Source organism: Myodes glareolus, chromosome 6 (assembly GCF_982192425.1).
Source record: "Myodes glareolus chromosome 6, mMyoGla1.1, whole genome shotgun sequence".
In the NCBI taxonomy this organism is placed as follows: domain Eukaryota; kingdom Metazoa; phylum Chordata; class Mammalia; order Rodentia; family Cricetidae; genus Myodes; species Myodes glareolus.
Genome location: NC_142031.1, coordinates 103338195 through 103359927, shown reverse-complemented (window position 1 = coordinate 103359927; position 21733 = coordinate 103338195). Strand labels below are relative to the sequence as shown.

The window sequence follows — 21733 nt, the reverse complement described above, 5'->3', positions numbered from 1 at the left end:
GCATCAGTGTGGAGAAGGAATGGGGCTGAGGACTTGTGGCCTCCTCCCAGAAGCAGTGGCAGCAGGGATCTAGCTGTAGGAAGCTCCAGGTGCATCCCCTGTCCTCAGGCTGTATGTGACAGTGGAGGAGCCTGACCTTGCCATCACCATGTTCAAAAAGCACAAGTTGTATGATGATATGATCCGCCTGGTACGGAAGCACCACCCAGATCTACTCAGTGGCACATACCTTCACCTGAGCAAGGTGAGCCTTTTTACCCCTGCCCATGCCTCCCAGCCAGTATCCATCACCCCTTCCATCATGATGCACTACCCCACAGGAGCTGGACCAGCCAGTATCCGTCACCCCTTCCATCATGATGCACAACCCCACAGGAGCTGGACAGGAGCTGGACCAGCCAGTATCCGTCACCCCTTACATCATGATGCACTGTCGCGACCTCCTCACCAGCAAGGAAGACGCAACACCGGACTCTTCTAACTGTGGTTTATTCAGAACCTTTGATTAATCTTCTGACCTCTCGCCCCCGGCAAAGCCAGCCCACAGCTTAAATAACCTCTGGGTAGCCAACCCCAGCAAGCTACGTGTGTGCTCTTTGGAATGCCTGCTTTAGGCTCTGAAAAAGCAGCTGGATGAACTTGGGCTGGATGGATTTCTTAGGTTGTCTCTTTGAAGAAACAGTGCTGGTTTGAGCGGTTTTGATACTCTTGCTCCTTGATGGATCTGTCAGTTTTCCAGAAGGACTCTCTTCTGTGGTTCTACTGTTTTTGTAGAGCTTTGTGGTTTGCATTTTAAGTTCCTTGGTGATTTTATTCATTGGATATTTTAAGTCTGAGGTCTTTCTGAGTCTTGACTTAGCCCATATTTCATCCCTGTTACTTTCAAAGCCACTCTCTGACGTGGAGAGAACCTCACAGGATTCACGATGCCCAGAGTCTTTGGCTTCTGTCTTCCCTGCCACACCATGGCTGCCCCATTGCTTTTGCCTCCTGTGAACTGGTACAGAAGCCGGAGACTGGGGAGATCTGGACTGGAAATCTCTTGTAGAAGTTGGACTCTTGGAAGCTTTCCTTTGTGATGGTGAGGAAGGGTTCTTCCATGTGTCCGTTCTGTTTCTCCCACGATAGTTTGAGACTTGAGGTCTTTTTCTAATGTGCAACCTAAACACAGGATGCAACCGAATCTCACCATGGCCTTCAGAGTTTTTTATAAGGTGAATCTGTGGGTAGACCAGAAGGTAAGCCTCAGAAGCAGACTGTAACTTATGACAGCACTCAAATCCTGAACATCGACCACACTGCAAGCAGATGGGGTATTTCAGGACAGGACCTGACCCTGGGGGTGGAGGGACGTTGTGGGGTATTTGACTCCGTAAGAGTTTTGCCGCTATCTTTAGCTGTAGATCTTTTAGTTGATGGAGCTGTTCTGAGAGATCGGTCTTGGTCTGGGAAAAATTACTTGCCGTGAGGGAGTGGTAAGACTCAAAAGAACTCAAAGTTCTTGTCTGTGAATCACTCTGGGAGATTTTACTTGACTCCCAGGAAACAGGATCTTCCCTATCGTAAAGTATCCCGAGAGGAGACTCTGGCTTTCCTAAGACAGGAAACTGGGCCCCTGGACATGAGACAGGCATGTGCTGAGTGACTTCCTGGAATATATCACCAAGTTTTGAGTTTGTTTTTAGTCCCAATCTGGTACCAGAGTACTGCTGTATTATGGAGGATGTGGATCCGCGTGTCCACATCTTTAAGGGCATTCTTTTCTCGTGACCATGACATAGAATATGTCTCTGAATATAGTTTTTGACAACTGAAGTCTGTGAAATCGTCCTTGGACCCCTCTCTAGTAGGCTCTGGGAAAATTCCATCAGTTCAGCTGGAACCCCAAATAAATTCTGAATAGATCGGCAGATATCCATAGTGGCTCCTTCTGTTAAAAACGGTTGATAAGAAAGCTTCCTTTCCATAGTGGTTCCCAGAACATTCCCCAGCATTAGCATATTGGAGAGATATTTCCTGGGTAGTCGCTGCCTACAGACATGACTTTCCCAGATGTTCAGTTGTCTGCCCAGGAAAGAACGGATAGAGTTTCTTCGAGATCCTAATCCTGCCCGAAACTCCGAGGGTAGTAATCTCAGTCGATACGGAGAATAGCTATGCAGTGAATTCCCAAATTCTTCCATTTGCTTCTTTTCGGTTGATTCCTTAGTTAAGACATCCATTTCCCAGATCTCAGGATATAGGGATCCCACAGAGTTCCCTGTTTTATCAGAGGGAAGGACCAAGGGAAGAGCTGATGATTGTATAATAGTGTCTGTGTAGGATTCTGGAGACTGCAAAATGCCAGCATTAAAGTTCTTCATATTCAAGGCTCTTGGCATTTCTGGCATTCCAGAACCCTGAAGGGGCCCTAATTCAGTTGTTTTGACAGAGCTTGAAATAGATGGGATTGGAGGGCTGCTTATGAACCTAGAGAAGTAATTCTCCGATTGTAACTTTTCTGATGTTTTCGTTTCCGAATCTCTATTCTGGCACACCCGTCCTTGGTTCAAATTCATTTCCAGTACTTTAGGAAATTCTCTTTTGATTCCTACAGATTTTCCAGCCTTAAGCCTTTGCTTGTGAGTTAATACTGGAGGTTCCTCAAGTGGAGATGTTTGCTGTAAAATTAATTCTGTAAAATTCTCTTGAATATTTGCCCTTCGAGTTTGTTCTATAGGTTTTATCTTGTCTTGAAGATGTGGTCTTGAGAGTAAATTCAAAGAATCCTTTACTTTAATTCTTGATCTTGTGGCAACTCCTATTGGTTCTACAGCCTGGGGACTTGGTCCTGGTGCCAGTTCTTCAGATTTCACAATCAGAAGCAGTGGCTTGGGACGCAATATAGTTTTTATCACTTGAAAGCCTGATAATTCTATCGTTTCTAAAATCTGATGTGTTGGCTCTGCGATTAATTTCTTAGATTGCACATTTTGTAGCCAAAGTCTTGGAGCAAACTCTGAAACTATCACATCACATAGTTTGGGAGTCAAATCAACATATTTTGACCCTTGAGAGGTCGGCTCCGGTATCATCATTGACTCTATAACTTGAAGTGGTGGTCCAGGAATCACTGTCACAGATTCAGAAACTTGAGGAACTTGAAGCTGTGTCTTTGCAGATTCTGTCACTTGATCGAGTGGCTTTGGGCTGATCCTTAGAAAGTTTATCATTTGATTAAGTGATTCTATTGGAGTTACACTTACTTTTCCAATGCTTGCATTCTGGGGCTTTGTTAGACTCCTTACTACCTCTTCTGTCTGACATTCCTCAAACGCCAGCTTGACAGAGGCTGTATTTCCCACAACTTGATTGGTTGGCTGGGCAGCCAACTCTGAGAATTCTTCCCTTTGCAGCCATAGCTTAGATTTGGGAATCTGAGGTCCTGATGTTATCCCTGGAGCAGAATCTGGAACATGGTAGAATGGCCTTGGTGGCGGTACTACAGATTGTTCCCTTGGGGATCTTTTCTCAGAGCTCAGCACCACAGGTCCTAAGCCTTGAGGATATGGCCTTGGGGATTTTTCTGCGCATTCAGTCTCTCTATTTACTGGCATTGAAGTCACTCTAAGAAATTCTTTTCCTTGTTGCCTTGCCTTACAAGTTAGCGCCGTCATTTCTGTGACATGATTCTTGAGGTCGGGGGTCATTCTCTTAGATCCTGTGGCTGGTTGGGTCTGTAACTGCTTGAAATCTTTTGATTGAGTCCACGAATGAGAAAGAAACTCCAGAGTTTCTAGGCTCTGGTAGTTTTTTTGTGGGGTCAGTTCTGAGAAGTTTGAATCTTGATCACTTAGTGTTGGAGTCAGATCAACAAATTCTGGTACTTGAAGCCCTAGTGGCTGAGGCATCCCTGATGATTCTGTGACTTTATCCGTTGGTTTGGGGACTTGGTACCTTATCTTTGTGTTCATCTCTGCATAGTCCACCAGGTGGTGTGCTGGTCTACACGTCGCCTTAGAGGGTTCTGTGATTTGATCATTTGTTTGGGGAATTTGGTTCCCAAATGTCACATTTTGAAGGAATGGACTTTTTGATAAGCCCACAGAGTTTCCACTTTGTGGCAGGGACACTGATGATAATTTCACAAGTTTTACACTTTGTCCCCTTGGCTCTGATGTTTTCATACATTGCGGCTGCGATTCTGGAATTAAATTTGAAAATTTGACACTTGTCAGGGCTGGTCCTGCCAAGGACTTCCTGGTGGACTCTGGTGTTACTACCGTGGGCGTCTCATCTAAAGCAATCTGGTGGCGATTCATACTTTGCTGTTGGGATCCTAGCCTCAGCTGCGTGGGTTTTGTATCTTGAAGACACGGCTCTGGAGCAAAGAAAGACTGAGCATATTGAGACCTGTGGCACAGAGCAAACTCTGAAGAGTTCCCACTCTGAGACTGTGACCCTGACTTCACATGCATAGCTCTAACTGTTTGAAAACAAGGTCCTGGTGAAAATTCCTCACTTCTCAAGTCCTGCAGACCATAGCCAGGTGTCAGATTTACAGAGTTCTTACAAAGCAATGGCTGTTTGTTCAACTCTGGAAACATTCTATCTTCAGGCAGTGGTGTTGGTAAAACTTCCACAGAGTCCACACCAGTTGACTGAGGCTTCAGAGTCAACACGGGTTGTGCGGTTTGCTGCCGTGACCCAAACTGCTTCTTCGAAAGTGGGATATCTTGAAACTTTGCCCCTACCATTAAGTTAGATGGCTCCACACCTTGAAAAGGGGGTCCAGGGTTCAATAGAACAGATCTTGTACACTGACATTCTGATTCAAGGGACTTCATGTTTTGTAACTGTGGCCCTGAACCAAGCTTCACTAAATTTATGGGTTGTAATTTTAATCCTGGATTCAATTCAGAAAAATTCACACATTGTTCCTGTGGCCTAGGGTTGTATTCTACAGGTGCTATACGTGCAATATTTGACCCTGGAGTTAATTCAAGCTTTAAATCTTGCAAGTGCTGTCCTGGGTTAACTGTTACAGGCATCTCTCTTTGAATTCCTGTCCCTGGGTTCAACTCAGAAAACTTCATACCTGGAAGTTTATGAGCTTCTAAATGTGGCCCAGGGTTGTATCCCATAGAATCTGCAGACTGTGATTCTTGTCTTCGAGTACATGCAGAAAAATTCACATTTTGCAAATGTGTTTGGACACTGCACCAAACAGGATTTACACACATAATTTGTGGTGCTGGAAATGTTGTACCAGAATGCGTACCTTGAAGAAGTGGTCCAAGATTATTCCTATTAGAATGTTCACACTGAGGGTTTTGCCCTGGAGTGGATGCAGAAGAATTCACACCTTGCAAATGTGCTTTAGGGTTGCACTCAGTGGAATTCATACATGGAGGACTTGGCTCCGGGGTGCATGCAGAAGAATTCACACACGGAGGACTTGGTCCTGGTGTGCATACGGAAGAATTTACACACGAAGGACTTGGTTCTGGGGTGCATACGGAAGAATTCACACACAGAGGACTTGGTCCTGGGGTGCATATGGAAGAATTCACACACGGAGGACTTGGTCCTGGGGTGCATACGGAAGAATTCACACACGGAGGACTTGGTCCTGGGGTGCATACGGAAGAATTCACACACGGAGGACTTGGTCCTGGGGTGCATATGGAAGAATTCACACACGGAGGACTTGGTCCTGGGGTGCATATGGAAGAATTTACACACGAAGGACTTGGCTCCGGTGTGCATGCAGAAGAATTCACACATGGAGGACTTGGTCCTGGGGTGCATATGGAAGAATTCACACACGGAGGACTTGGTCCTGGCGTGCATACGGAAGAATTCACACACGAAGGACTTGGTTCTGGGGTGCATACGGAAGAATTCACACACGGAGGACTTGGTCCTGGGGTGCATATGGAAGAATTCACACATGGAGGACTTGGTCCTGGCGTGCATACGGAAGAATTCACACACGAAGGACTTGACACTGAAATGCATGCAGAAGAATTTACATCTTGCAAATTTGGCTCATGATTGTACCCAGTAGAATCCACACATTGCAATTTTGGTCCTAAAATACACACAGAATTCATTCCATTAAAATGTGGTCCAAGGTTGCACTCAGAATTTATATATCGAGGGTCTGGCTCTGGAATGCATGCAGAGAAATTTGTGTTTTGCAAATATGGCCCAGGTTTATATTCACTGGAATTTGTATACTGAGAATTTGCATTGGGAGTACATGTAGAATTCACATCTTCCAAATGTGATACAAGGCAGAATTCGTTAGATGTTATGCCTTGAAGGTCTAGATCAGGGTACAACTTAGACGATTGTACATTTTGTGTTCCTGTCTTGGATGTCACGATATTTTTACAGTGAATCTGTGGCCCTGGACTCAAGTCACAGAATGTCCTACCTTGCAATCGAGACTCATGTTTGAATTTCAGAGATGACTCATCTGGCAGCTTGGACTCTGTGCACACCTCAGGAACTTTTATCTCTTGCAACTGTTGCTCTGAAGTGAATTCCGTAGACTTCAGGTCTTGAAGCTTTGTACATACTTCTGATGACTTGATATGTTGCAAATGTGGTTCATGACTGAAGACTACCGGTTTTATACTTTGAAGCTGTTGCTTTTGATTTAATTTGTGAAATTTCCCATCTTGCTTCAGGTTTCCGGCACTGAGTTCAGAAGGTACCACACAATAGATTGTTGAGTCCGAGTCCTGCTCAGCAAATCCCACAACCTGCAATTCTGCACCATGATTGATCCCCATATCCTTCACTGCTTGGACATTTGTAGGCTCGGGTTGCACGCCTTTCAACTTTGATCCAGTCTTGACTGCCTCAGGTTCCATACCTTGAAGATATAATTCTGGGGCTAACATGGACCGTTTCCTGTCCTGGAACTGAGGGGTTTTCAGCTGCAAAATCTTCCTGTCAAGTGCCTTGCAGAAAGTCCGCCTAAGAGATTTTACATCCTGCCACAGCGACTGGGCCTCAAAGCCCATGGGTTTCTCTCCTCGAAGCATGTCCTCTGGAAATACTTCATAAGTCTTCATACCCTGCAAGTATGGGCAAGAACTGACCTCTGTAGGTCCTGCATCTTCATACTTTATCCCCAGAACTGACTTAGATTTCTCATCTTGTAACTGAGGGCCTGGGTTTAACTCCACAGAGTCCCCACTTGGAGACTTTGACTCCACTGTCAAAGATTCCATACCTTGGAGCTTTTTCCCATGAGCCAACTCAGACAGCTTTTTATTTTGTGGCTGTGGTCCTGAATTAAGGTTCATTGCTTTTACACCTTGGGATTTTATATGTGTTGCCGGCTCGGAAGATTTTATACTTGCAACATGATGTTCCATTGAGTTTACACCTTGAAGTTTCATACCCAAGATCTGCTCAGGATATTTCAAATCTTGTAAAGGGGGCGCTGAGTTCAGCTCTATTGATTTTGTGCCCAAAAACATCTTCTTTGGGGTGAAATCAGGTTCCTTACCTTGTAACTTTGAAGTAGGTTTGCTTTCTACCAATCGCACACCATGAACCCTCTTCTCTGTAAGGACTTCAGATGGCATACCTTGTAATTGTGGTCCAGGAGTAAAGCCCATAGCTTTGACATCTTGGACCTTTATACCCATGATTGTCCTTGAAGATTTCAGATCTTGTAACTGTGGGCCTGATTCACAGTCTTCCATCTCCATTTCTTGGGACTTTGTCCTCAGAACTGAATTGAATTTTGTACCTTGCCACTGTGACCCATGTTTACAGTCTAGCTGGACACTTTGATTGGCAAATGGCTTACCTTGACTTGACGTGATACATTTTATATTTTGGGACTCTGTTTCAGGTGTCAAGTCAGAACATTCTGCACTTTGCCACTGGGGCCCAGAGTTGATCTCAGATTGAGGCTGTGTTCCTGGGGGTGACCCTAAGAGTTTCACTTCTTGTGGTTGCATTCCAGAGTTCAATCCAGGAGAGCCTGTGCCTCCTAAGTGAAACCTGGGTTTGGATGGGAATTTTATATTGTTAATCTTTGACCTTAAGTGTGGGTCACCTCCTTTCATACTTCTAAACTGGAGCTCCGATTTAAAATCAATAGTTTTGAACCCGTGAGACTGTTGTTCCGGGGTTGACCCTGAAGGTTGTTTACTTTGTAACTTCGGCCCTGTAGTAGTTAACTCACTAGAAATCTTCACGTTTCTTAGTTGTGCCAAAGGGTTTAACTCTTTTGCCGTGACATCTTCAGATTGTAACCTAAGATTCAGTGTAGATTTCTTAGCTTTATAGTCAGACACTGGGATCCACTGAACAGATTTCGTATTTTCAAGCTGTAATCCACGGTGTAATGCCACACTTTTTACACACTCAGCCTGTGGCTCTGATCCGTGGTGTAATGCCATACTTTTCACACACTCGGACTGTGGCTCTGAGTTTTCCCCTTCTTGTAACTCTGGTTCTGGAGACGCCTCGGGGGTTTTTATGTGCTGTACTTTTGGCTCAATGTTAAAATCCACAGATTTATTCCCTGGAAGTTTTGGCCCTACAGTCGTTTCAGGTGGTTTCACACCTCCCAACTGTATGGATAATTTCTGTTCTGTAGATTTGACGCCTTGAGATTGTGACCCACGATTTAACCCTAAACACTTCACACCATGGAACTCAGGTCCTGGTATCCACTGAATGGATCTAACACTTCCAACTGGTGGAGCTTGGTTTTGAGGCTGTGGTTCTGAAGTGAATGTGACATTTTCTCCTTTCTGTAACTCTGGTTCTGGGGACAATTCAGGTGTCTTCATATGGTGTACTTGTGGTTCAAGGTTAAAACCCACAGATTTTTCTCCTTGAAGTTTTGGCCTTACAGTCGTCTCTGATGGCTTCACACCTCCCAACTGTATGGACGGTTTCCGTTCTGTAGATTTGACACCTTGAGATTGTAACCCATGATTTAATCCTAAAAACTTTACACTGTGGAACTCAGGTCCTGGTATCCACTGGATGGATCTTACACTTCCAGCTGGTGGATCTTTGTTTTGATCCACAGTTTTGATTCCTTGAGGTTGTGGCTCTGATGTTAAGTCAAAAGTTTTTGTTTTCTGAAGCCCTAGTGCTAACGGAGAGGTTTTTACTTGCTGTGACTGTGGCTCAAGATTAAACCCTACAGATTTTTCTTCTTGAATTATTTTAGACCTGACAGTCAATTCAGAGGGCCTCACACCTCTCCATTGTGTTGATGACTTCAATTCTGTACATCTGGCACTTTGAGATTGCAACCTAAAGTCTGGCCCTACCCATTTCTCAGTTTGAAACTCAGATATTGGTATCCATCGGACAGATTTTGTACTTCCAATCTGTGGCTCTGTGAGCACCATGGTTTTCACATCTTGAAATGGTGGCTCTAACGTTGGCTCTGAGACTTTCACCTGGTGCCCCTGTGGCCCTGGAGTCACCTGGCACGGTTTCATACTTGGCACCTGTGATTCATCTTGGACCTCTTCAGGTTTTACACTGTGAACAACTGGTTCAGGAGTCAATTCAAATGATGGTATATCTTTAAATTGTACTTTAAATTTGATCTCTTTGGGTTTTTTATCTGCAGGTTTGGCTTTTTGACCTGACTTCATGGACAACACATCTTCTGACTGAAAATGTTTGCTCAGCTGGTCTAAAATCCCACCTTTCCGCTCAGGTGATCTTACAGTTTTTTGGTCATCCTGTCCAGGCTTGGGAGTTAAATCCGTGGGTGTCATTCCTCGACACTGTTGTGTTGAGACTAAATTCACAATTTTTTCTCCTGGGATTCCTTGTGTTTTGGCTATATTCACAGGTTTTAGACTTTGTGGCTTCAAATATGAGATATTTACATGTTTCCTATCCTGCATTTGTGACTGTGAAGTCAGTTCCTTGGGTTTTATACCTTGTAGTTGAGGCCCTTGCAACACCTCCATAAACTCATCTTGAAACTGTACCCCTGGTACAAAAGTCACAGGACTCTCTTCTTGCTTCTTGGGTTCAAGTTTCAAACCCATGGCCTTTACATCTTGAACATGTGTGTCACGGTCCAGTCCCACAGTCTTCAAATCTTGAATTGTTGAACCTGGAATCAACTTCACAGTTTTTGTACTGTCTGACTGGGAACTACGTGGGGATACCACTGTAGATTTTATCCTCTCTAGACATTGTTCTAGAGTTAAGACTGCAGATTTCCTATTCTCTAACTGTGGTCTTGAAGGTAGTAACTCAGATTTTAAACCTTTCAAGTTGGGGCCCAGGGGCAGCTCCTCAGGTTCTTTATCTCCTGCTTTTATCCCTGGAGTTAATGGTATAGATTTGACTTTTCCCAGCTCTGACTTTGACCTTAGCTCCATAGATTTCACATCTCCCAAATAAGGCCCTGGCATTAACTCTTCTTGCTTTGAGGTTGTGACCTTCTCCGCAGGTTTTATATGTCCCAAATGCTGTCCAGGGATCGATTCAGAAGGTTCTATACCTTGTGCCTGTGGTCTTCCAACCAACTCAGAATCATGTACACTTGCTAGGTGTGTCCCAGGAGTCGATCTCATTGATTCTGCCATGGGCATCTGTGGCTCAGATGGTAGCTTATAAGACATCTCACCTTCAAAGCTTGGTACTTGATTCCTTGTACTTGGTACTTGATTCCTTCTACCTCCAAACAGTGTCTCCTGTATTATTAACTCTGGCTTCATCCCTTGCCTCTCTGGTTGTGTGGTAAACTCAAACATTTTTACACACTCCAACTGTGGCCCCAAGTGTAACTCTGAAGTTGTCACACCTTGAGATTGAGTTCCTGGTGTTCCATCAAAAAATTTGACATTTTGCAGGCACGGCCCCGAGTTAGAACTCGTCTGCTTTGTATCGTGGAGCCCTGGAGTCATCTTTGCTAATTTTGGATTATGTATCCCCAACTCTGGAGTCATAGACCGCATACCATGAAACAATGGTCCTGGAGTTTCCTCCCCAAATGTGGCCCTTTGAAGTCTTCGCCTAGAAGCCAACTCAGAAAATTTGGTATCTTGTTGCCGCAGTTCCGGATTTACCTCCTCAGATATCCCACTTGGATATTGTAGTTCAGAGGCTGGTATTGTGTGTTTCCTGCTCCGAAACTCTGATACTTCCACAGGTAGAACAAGCTTCCTATCTTCAACCTGTGGCTCTTGGCTTAATGGCAAAAATGATTCTGGTGTAAGTCCCTGAGACTTCCTATCTTGAAACTGAATACCTGGTATGACCTGTGTACATTTGAAACCTTGGTGCTTGGGCTCAGGGATCAGATCAGAGAATTTCACACCTTGCAAGCATGGTCCTACATTTACTTCCATAGACTTCACATGTTGCAGTTTTGGTTCTGGAAGATTTGGCCCTGGGATAAAATCTGACGATCTGATTTCTGGTACTGGGGAGCATGATAGTGCCTCATCAGATTTCACACCATAATGTGGGGGACCTGAGATGAAATTTCCTGGTTTTCCCCCTTGAAGAAGCAGCCCTTGATATAACATTGGACATCTGACACTTTGCAATTGTGGCCCTGGAATCAATCCAGGTTTGATGCTTAGCTGCTCTGGGCCTAGATTTAAATCCACAGATTTCACTTTTGGGGGTGGTGTCTCCTCAATCAGTTCCTTTGGTGATGGACTTTGTGGCCCTGGCTCTGGCTTTGTCTTTTCAGGACCTACCTCTTCTATAGATGATTGTTGTATTACATTTACAGATTTCTCATTTTGCAACTGTGATTCTGTATCTATTTGCCCTGGCTTTACTTCGTGGAGCTGGGGCCCTGGGATCACATCTTTAATGTGTGGTTTGGGTCCTGTAGTTAGTGCCATAGTCTCTACAGCTAGTACAGGAGGTTCACCGATTACTTCTGCAGATTTCAAGTGTTGTGCCAAGAACTCTGATTTCTCACCTTGCACTCCTGGCTCTAGACCCAACTTCAGAGATCCCACTTCTGAATATAGTTCTGTCATGGCCCCCTGAGTATCATCAACTTTAGGCAATGTCAATCTGATAGTCTCTCTGTCTTTGTATTCTGGTCTCAGAGTTATTTCTGATAAGTTAGTAACTTCTGGACATGATTCTAGAGTTCCATGAAGAAACTTCACATCTGGGGGCTGTGGTTCTGGGGCCATCACCATTGATTCCAGAGCATCTTTAATTGCGTCTTGTGATTCTGGAGTCTCTTCCATCCCTTTTACAACCTGGTTCCTAGTTTCAAGAGTTTCTTGGAGTGGTGGTGAGTACGTCTCCATAGAGTCTGAGGTTTGGCTCAATGGTGCCGGAGTCATTCCTAATGATGATTGTGTCGGCTCAACAGATTCTTCCACCTGATGATGAATGTCAGAGTCCACTCTTTCTTCTGGGGCTTGATACCGTAGGACCAATTCTTTGGGTTCCAGGAAATGATAACTTGGGTCGGGGTTCACTTCTAAGGATTTTAGCGCATTAAGGTGTGTGCTTGGGACCAATTCACTAAGGTTCACACTTTCCACCAGTGCCTCAGGAATTAAACTCCTACCTTCTACCAACAGACTCTTTGTATCTTCAAGCAATGGTACACCTCTAGACTCTACTGCTCCTATTGGGACAGTAGAAGTCAGAACATCTGGCTGCGCTGGCAGTGGGGTCAGATTTTCAGTTTGGATCAAAGCCCTAGGTTCTGTAATATGTGACTGTCCTGGTGGAATTATTTGCATGAAATCCATAGTTTGTTGTGCCACTGGAGTTGCTTTTGTATAATCAATGGCTTTAGGAAGTTCACTGGAGCTAATTTCCAATATATTTTCATGCGTTGGACCGGGAGTAATTCCAATGTGTTTTATGGCTTGATTCTGTGACCCCAAGGTCATGTTCGGTGTTCCCATGACTTTATGCTGAGGCTGGGGAATCACTTCCACAGTTCCCAGAACTGATTGCTGTAGCCCTAGACTCCTATCTCCTGGTCTCATGGCTTGGTGGCCATGCAATCTATCTACCTTCGCCGATTCCATAACTTGGCATTCTGACTTTGGGGCTATTCCTGCTGGTTCTATGACATGTGGGTGTAATTCATTCACCATCCCCATGGAATCCATAATGTGAAGCAAGGTCACAGGAGTTACCTTCATATTATCTGTGACTTGACTCAGTCTTGAGGCCATACTCTCTGATTCCGTAGCTGGATGCGGAAGACTTTTTACTATTTTTGGTTCAATTACTTGATCTGATGGCCCAGGAGTTATACTCGCTGTTTCTGCTTGATTTGGTGGCTGCGGGGGAAACCCCATATCATCTCTCACCTGTGCGTGTGATTCTGGGATCATTCCCATCAAGCCCATAACCTGAAGCAATGCCTCTGGAGTGACCTTTACACTGTCCGTGGCTGAGCATGGTACCTGGGCTGTCAGTTCCACTTCAGTTACTTGTGCCCTTTGTAGTTGAATCCTTTGAAGACCTAGGACCCTCTGATCTATATTCAGCTCTAACACATGCTTTGGATCCTTTTTCAGTACAGTGTTTTCTTCCTGAACTATGTTAATGGGAGATGGAGTGCCCATTGATATAACTAAAGGGTTGTATCTAAGAACCTGGTGGTCATTCTCAGCCTGTAACTGCTTGTTTGAGGTAAACGGCTCTGCCACTTCTGTCCTTCTTAATTCAGAATTCACCCCAATGTTTACATGGACATGAAACGATGGAACATCTGGAGATCGGTTGGTATTTTGCTCAGCACTCTGAGGGATGAGTTTAGGTAACTGAGTTTTGGGGAGCCCTTGTTCAGGCACTCCTTGTACATCCATCAAATGATTAAGTATTTCCCAGGATTTCTTCACGGGCAGAGGCACCTCTTGTGCCTGCAAAGTAGAAACCTTCTGACATATGTGTCCTTCCAGTTCTCCTCTGACTAAAGGAGAGAGCTGAAAAGTAGGCATGGATGAGCCCTGGCTGCTGGAAGTGGATATGGACGGTTCCTTTCGGGAGAAAGCAGGTAAATGACGTCTCCGGAATTTCCACGTTGGAAGAAAGGATGTGTTCGAGCTGTCGCTGGATAATACAGACATACTGGAGTCAGAAGAACTGCTTCTCATCATATGGTGGCAAGAAGGTGGGATAGCCTCCCGACCCACAATGTCAGAGACGGAGGAGGAAGAAAAATTTTGGGACTCTTGTAAAGTCCTTTCGATAAGTGTTGACCTGACAAAAAGAAATGTTTTCATTTTCTTTGGAATCAGTAGGCACAAAATCAGTAAGAAGAAAGAGAGTGATTGTTTCAATTCCAAAACACTTTTGGTCTAAGGGAGAGATGAAAGGAGGGGTTGCATTCACAAACATCAGTTGTTTGTGTAAAGAATCCCTCCACCAAGAGCAAAATGTGTGAGTTAGTCAGTAAAGTACATGCTATTCAAAGAGAGAAGCTGAGTTCCATCCCCAGGACCCACATGAAAATAAAGGGACATAGTGCCCCAGTGCTGGGGAAGCAGAGAAAAGTGGGTCCCCTGGGGCTCACTGAACAGCCAAGGCTAATTAGTGAGTCTGAGTGAGAGGCATTATCTCAAAAATCCAGGTGGATGGCTCCGCAGGAATGACACCCAAGTTTTGCAGACACACACAGACACACACACACACACACACACACACATGTACATACACTGTGGGGCCTAGAGAGATGTCTCAGCAGTTAAGAGTAGTGTTTGCTCTTCTAGAAGATCCAAGTTTGCTTACCAACACCCACATGATAGTCTACAAACATTTGTAACTCCAGTGCCAGGGGATCCAATGCCCTCTTCTGGCCTCTGTGGGCATCAGGCATGCATGTGGTGCACAAACACACATGCAAGTAAAATACCCATATAAAACATGGAATAAATAAAGCTCAAAATATTGTTCTCCATTGCTCAAACTCACTTTTCTTTTACCTCCCTCTTTTTACTCCCTCTCTCTCCCCTACCGAGAAACTCTGTCTCCTGACCTTGCATTTTCCAGATGTTGGATGATCCGTTGAAGACTCTTGTCTATTGACCAGAATACATAGTCCTGGTTCCAGCCCATAGGAAGTCCTGAAACACTGAACACAAAAGGGGATGTCAGTGGAACTGAAGTGATATTAATAAAGTACCAGTAAGCCAGCCAATAAGAATAGGAAGTTAATTTAGGAAGGAGGCAATTGCTATCACAGTAAACGAAGTAAAAGTCCCAGGATTTTACATATAACATTTATGGTTAAGATGGTGTCGTAGCTAGGATTTCCACTGTTTTGCTGAAACACGGTGACCAGAAATGTAGGGGGACAGGGTTTGTTTCAGCTTACAGTTCTCAGGTTACACTCCATTGCTGAGGGAAGTCATGGTAGGATCTCAGGGCAAGATGGATCCAGGAGGCAGCAGCTAATGCAAAGGCCATGGAGGAACCCTGCTTACCGCCTTGCTTTCATAGCTTGCTCATCCTGCCTTCTTGTACCACTTGAAACCACCAGTCCATGGGTGGCATCACCTACAGTGAGCGGACCTTCCCATACCAATCATCAATTAAGAAAATGTAGCTGGGCATGGTGGCACACACCTGTAATCCCAGCACTTTGGAGGCAGAGGTGGGTAGATCTCTGAATTCAAGGCCAGTCTGGTCTACAGAGTGAGTTCTAGGACAGTCAGGGCTACACAGAGAAACCCTGTCTCGAAAAACCAAAACAAAGTTAAATTAAATTAAAAATTAAAAAAAAAATGCAGCACAGGCTTGTCGTCAGGGCAATCTAGGCAGGGCAATCTCTTCCAAAATGATGCCAGTTTGTACCATGTTGACATGAAACCAGCCATCATGGTATTTGTCATAGGACAGTCTGAAGACAGACTCTGCTTACCATGTTAGATTAGTTTCAACAATTTTCGTCATTCTTGCTTTTTCCCTCTGTGAAACTGTAACAGGAGTAAAGAGACCGTGAGCACAGTGACTACTGACATCATCTAACAATTAGGGGAGCAAAGATGAAGTCACATCATGAAGCTGATGAGTGGTACAGCCCAACCATCAAACTTTGCTCTGTAAGCAAACTATACTGTCTTCATCATGTACTAGAAGTGACCCCAGAATGCAGCAGTGGGGGACATGGAGATCCTGATACATCTTTTCCTCTAAAGATGTCTTCCCCACATCCACATCCTTGGTAGAGGAATAAAGCTGATGGACCACCCTCACCAAACTCTTGGTAGTTAATCTTTGCCCATTCTCCTTTCCCATGTTTTGGGCTTCCCATGAAAATATATGGGACAGAGAAGCATGAGGAAAGCAAACAGTGGAGAAATTATGGAGCTGTTTGCATGACTTTGGAGGTGAAGATGTCAGAAAGATGGGGGTACTCTTCAGGACACCCTCTTTTTCAACTTTCTTCCACCCACTGCTAAAGACTAGAGTCTGAAAGCATGGCCCACAGATCAGTCACCAGCCTTGAGCTGATCAGCAAGGGAGAGAATCATTCTGACCTGTGAGTTTCTGGATTTGTTTTACGTGTCGCTTGGAAATCTAGAGAAACACACAAAAAGAAAGTCAGGTTTATGCTCTAGATTGTGGGTTTTATGGACAAAACATCTCACCTTATCTATGGGTTATTGACACATTTTATATCAGGTATCAACACGGTTGTTATCTGTAACCATATTATTAGTTACCTTCTCATCTAATTATGTGTGAATAATTTATTAAATATACTAAGGGACCAGCAAGATGGCCCTGTAGGCACAGATGTTTGACACCAAGCCTAATGATCTGAATTCCCATCTCTGGAGCCCACAGAGTAAAAGAAGAAAAGCAATTTTCACAAGTCGTCTTCACCTCCACATGCATGCCATGGGCGTTTGTACATAGATGTACACACATACAAATTAGTCCTAGATTATTGTGTGTAGTACTGAGACTCTAGAGATAAATATGAGTCCTGTACTCTAGAGACTTGCATTCATAAGGAAAATAGCCAACTAAACAGGTAAGATGCCATATGGGAGCCAGCAAAATGACTCAGTGGCTAAAGACACCTGTGGCCAAGCCTTGGCAACCTATGTTCAATCCCTATGACCGGTATGGTATATGTAAAGAACTGACTCTTTCAGGTTGTCTTCTACTTCCACACTCCCCTGGCCCCATGCCCTATGCACACATGCACACACACACACACACACACACACACACACACACACAAAATTTTCATTTTGTTTTGTTTTTGTTTTTTGAGACAGGGTTTCTCTGAGCAACCTGGCTGTTCTGGAACTCGCTTTGTCGATCAAGCTGATCTGGAACTCACAAGGGTCTAACTTCGGCCTACTGAGTGTTTACAAATGTAATTTTTAAAACATGGGGTACCTCACTCAGGATAGTGTTTTATAATTCCATCAATTTGTATGCAAAATTCAAGATGTCATTATTTTTTACTGCGGAATAGTACTCTAATGTGTAAATATGCCATATTTTCTTGATCCATTCTTCAGATGTGGGCCATCTAGGTTGCTTCCAGATTCTGGCTATTATAAATAATGCTGCTATGAACATAGTTGAACAAATGCCCTTGAAGTATGATTGAGCATCTTTTTGAGGTAACCCAGACCCAAAAAGATGAATATGGTATGTACTCACTCATAAGCAAATACTAGCTATAAACAAAGGACATTGAGCCTATAATTCATGATCCTAGAGAAGCTAAGTAATAAAGTGAACTCTAAGAAAAACATATATAGATCTACCTGGAAAGTCAAAATAGACAAGATCGCCTGACAAAATTGGGAGCACAGGGTGGGGGGAGAAGGAAGGGTAGAAGGAGAAGGAAGGGTAGAAGGGGAGAGGTGAGAAGAACTTGAGGGAATGGGAAAGTTGAGGTGAAGGAAGGACAGAGATGTGAGCAAGGAAAGAGATAGCTTGATTGAGGGAGCCATTGTGGGGTTAGCAAGAAACATGGCTCTAGATATAGGAATTTACAAGGATGACCCCAGCTAAGACCCTAAGCAGTAGAGGAGAGGGAGCACCACTGTTAATTTGCCCTGTAATCAGACTGATGAATGTCTTAAATATCACCATAGAACCTTCATCCAGCAACTGATGGAAACAGAGGCAGAGACCCACATTGGAGCACTGGACTGAGCTCTCAAGGTCCAGTTGAAGAGTGGGAGGAATGAGAATATGAGCAAAGAGATCAAGACCATAATGGGTTCACCCACTGAAACAGCTTGCCTGAGCTAATGGGAACCCACAAACTCTGACCTGACAGTGAGGGAACCAGCATAGGACCTAACTAGGCCCTCTGAATGTGGGTAACAGTTGTATGACTGGGGCAGACTGTGGGGCCACTGGCAGTGAGACCAGGATTTATTCCTACTGCTTATATTGGCTTTTTGGAACCCATTCTCTTTGGAGGGATACCTTGCTCAGCCTAGATATAGTGGGGAGGGCCTTGGTCCTGACTCAAAGCAGTGTGCCAGACTTTGTGGACTCCTCTCTGAGGAGTGGATGTGCGGAGGTGGAGGGAAAGGGAGGAGGGGAGCGAGTGAGAACTGGGATTGTTATGTAAAATGAGAAACAAAAATTTTTACTAAATAAACATACTGCTTGCCAGGCGGTGGTGACATGCACCTGTAATCCCAGCACTTGAGAGAGAGCAGACAGATTTCTGTGAGCTCAAGGCCAGCCTGATCTACAGAAAGATCTCCAGGACATCCAGGATTACACAGACAAACTGTGTCTTGAAAAACCAAAAGAAAAAAAAAAAAACTAAAACAGACAACAAAAAAAAAAAAGGAAAAAATGCACCAGAAATGTAAAGTCATTGCTTTGCCTGGAAGGAGCAATGACCTGAATTTGATCCTCACTAACATACACACAGACACCCAGATACTCACACGCTCACACACACTCACACACTCACATCCACACACACTCACACACAAATTCACACACACTCACACACATCCATACACCCTCGCACACAAATTCACACAAACAAAAAATGCACAAATGACTTGAATAGGCAGTTTACAAAGGAGAATTTCCAAATGACCGGGGGGGGGGGCAGGGGGGGTGCGCGTGAAACCACAGTGAGATGCCACACAGTCACTGGAGCAACTCAATAAAGAGGTGGGCATGCCAAGTCTGGGCAAGATGGCAGGACTGTGGGAGAGCCAGCCACTCATGGTCTGCTCAAAGGACCGAAAGCTCAGAAGAGACGTGATCTACTGATGTTTCAAACACGTGAACCATGTACTCAGACAACCCCTCTCCCACTGGAAATAGAAACTCCCCAACCAAGCGACACTTGCAATTCACTTCCTGAGACCTTCTTTGTTTTGTCATATGGTTATAAATCTTTCTCTGTAAGACAAGCTCTCTCTACCGTCTGCCTCCCATCCATGCAATGGACAATATCCACACCACTCTTACTTACCACATTCTTTTCCATAACTTCCCCAGAGTTAAGTCATATGAATGTTCCATTTCAGCTGGAAGTCCTAGACAGCACTTCCTCTATACCTAGTAATTCTTCCTCAGTGTCTATTTGATAATAGATCCTAAAGCTACTGAAGCTACTTCTTTCTTCTTTTTCTTCTTCTCCTCTTTTGTCTTCTTCTTCTTCCTCCTCCTCCTCCTCCTCCTCCTCCTCCTTCTTTCTCTTCCCCCTCCCCTCCTCCTTTTCCCCCTCCCTCTCCTCCTCTTTTTTCCCCTCCTCCTCCCCCTCCTCCTTCCCCTCCCCCCTCCTCCTCTTTCTCCCCCTTCTCCTCTCCCTACCCCCACCTTCTCCTCCTCCCCCACTCTCTCCTCCTCTTCCTCCTCCTCCTCCTCCTTCTTCTTCTTCTTCTTCTTTCTCTTCCCCATTCCCTCCTCCTTCCCCCCCTCCTCCTCTTTTCCTCCTCCTCCTCCCCCTTCCCCTCCCCCACCCCCACCTTCTCCTCCTCCCCCCACTCTCTCCTCCTCCTCCCCCCACCCTCTCCTCCTCCTCCTCCTCTTCCTCCTCTTCCTCTTCTTCTTCTTCTTCTTCTTCTCCTTCTTCTTTCTCTTCCCCCTCCCCCTCCTCCTTTTTCCCCCTCCCTCTCCTCCTCTTTTCCTCCTCCTCCTCCTCCTCCCCCATCCCCACTTTCTCCTCCTCCCCTACCCTCTCCTCCTCCTCCTCCTCTTCTTCTTCTTCTTCTTCTTTCTCTTCCCCCTCCTCCTCTTTTTCCCCCTCCCTCTCCTCACTTTCCCCCTCCTCCTCCTCCCCCTCCTCCTCCATCCCACCCCCTCTTCCTCCCATCCCCTCCCCTCCTCCTCCTCCTCCTCCTCTTCTTCTTCTTCTTTATTTTTTGAGACAGAATATCTCTGCTTAGTCCTGGTTGTCCTGGAACTCACTATGTAGACCAGGCTGGTCTTGAAATCAGAGATCCTCCTGCCTCTCCCTCCCAAGTTGGGATTAAAGGTATGCACCACCAAAGCCATCCTAAGACTTCTTGAAGTGAATTAAGAGAAAGACAAAGTGGGTAGTGGTGGCTCATGCCTTTATTCCCAGCACTTGGGAGGCAGAGGCAAAAGAATCTCTGTGAGTTCAAGGCCAACCTGGTCTACAGGAATCAGGAGAGCCAGGGCTACACAGAGAAACCTTGTCTTGAAAAACCAAAACAAGAAGAAAAAAAAGGAAACATCTATCAGTTCTGTCTCAACTCCCCTCTGCCCTCCATCTAGGTCCTCCTATGGCCCAGAGGACAGGCATTTAGACAAACCTATAGGCCGTCAGCATGGGGAGAAGTGACCCAAGAAAGAGTGGTTATCACGTACCTGTGTCTTGGCTGCCACCTGGCCCTGGTTCTGATACCTAGAAAAGAGTAGCCATGTGCCATAGACTAAAAAAACAAGTAACGTAAGGCTGAGACACACTGGCAGTGGAGCAGCGAGGCCCCACATTAGCGCCATGTCTCAAGCCTATGCTCCTCTCAGCTACAGTTCCTGCCTTTATACTGAGAGTCCATGACATCACAATAGGCACTGTCAGGGAAAGCCAGTCTGGGGGCACGCTCAGGTACCAGCTGCTGCCCTTCCCTGTGTCTGCCTGTGGCTCTGAGAGCTCTGGTATCTAAAGCCCAGGAAAGAATCTATCTGTGAATCTCCTAGGGTTCAGCTAGACAGATTTGTCATTAAGGGGGGCATGATGAGGCAGACTTTCAAAGGTCTTCCTAAATGACTTGTTCTGACTCACATTTTCTTTGGAGCCGGTCACTGGTCACTATCAAATTTGGACTGGGTCTATGGCCACAACTTGCAAACTGCAGGTTAGAACACAGAACCAGGTGGAATCTAAGAGAGCTGGGATAGATCAAGTGGAATCCCTCAAGGACCTGGAGGTGCTTGGTTTTCTAGGTTTACAAGTCTCCATATTTCCTAGTTGCTGTTGCCCTGACACACATCACACTGAGCAGTGGCCTTAAGAGAGGACCGACGGTCTCATTGCCCAGTTCGGTCATTATGCCACCCATCACTCCATCTTCCCTAGAGTCAATGCAATGCAAACAATATTGATGTGATCACTAATAAAGAAAAATGCTTTTTTCCTTCTAGGAACACTAATGGACTACTGCCTAGTAGGCACCGTTTTAGAAGACAGACTAGGTCTTTTCCCCACAGGGTCATCTGTCTATAGGGGCAGCGCAATTCATATTCTTGGGAATCCCACTAAAAAAATAAATAAATAAATATGGTGTGCATGCTTTATGAAGCACTGTTCAATTTCTAC

The 21733-nt window shown here is 45.0% G+C and overlaps 2 protein-coding genes across 2 annotated transcripts in view; one reads left to right on the top strand and one right to left on the bottom strand.

Moving 5' to 3' along the window:
- The window catches only part of LOC148121923 (intraflagellar transport protein 172 homolog), a 28744-nt gene extending 28263 nt beyond the window's left edge, over window positions 1-481 (top strand). Inside the window, 1 exon segment of the mRNA XM_087907568.1 lies at window positions 109-481. Within this exon segment, the coding sequence (XP_087763694.1) occupies window positions 109-481 (373 nt within the window).
- LOC148121922 (uncharacterized) lies at window positions 474-20916 on the bottom strand. Its single transcript, XM_087907457.1, has 5 exons — window positions 20782-20916; window positions 16479-16518; window positions 15860-15914; window positions 14975-15070; window positions 474-14199 (listed from the first exon to the last, which is right to left on the bottom strand). The coding sequence occupies exons 1-5, from the start codon at window positions 20914-20916 to the stop codon at window positions 582-584; spliced, it is 13944 nt and encodes a 4647-aa protein (XP_087763583.1). The 3' UTR covers window positions 474-581.
- Between the last annotated feature and the right edge of the window lie 817 nt (window positions 20917-21733).

What these genes read in the sequence shown, in the direction of transcription:
- LOC148121922 (XM_087907457.1), bottom strand. Translation starts at nt 20,916, where the DNA reads ATGGCGCTAATGTGGGGCCTCGCTGCTCCACTGCCAGTGTGTCTCAGC. An exon ending in GTTGAAACTAATCTAACATG is followed by an intron (nt 15,071 to 15,859) that starts GTAAGCAGAGTC and finishes TTTTGTGTTCAG; the next exon opens with TGTTTCAGGACTTCCTATGG. An exon ending in CAACATCTGGAAAATGCAAG is followed by an intron (nt 14,200 to 14,974) that starts GTCAGGAGACAG and finishes TCTTTTTGTCAG; the next exon opens with GTCAACACTTATCGAAAGGA.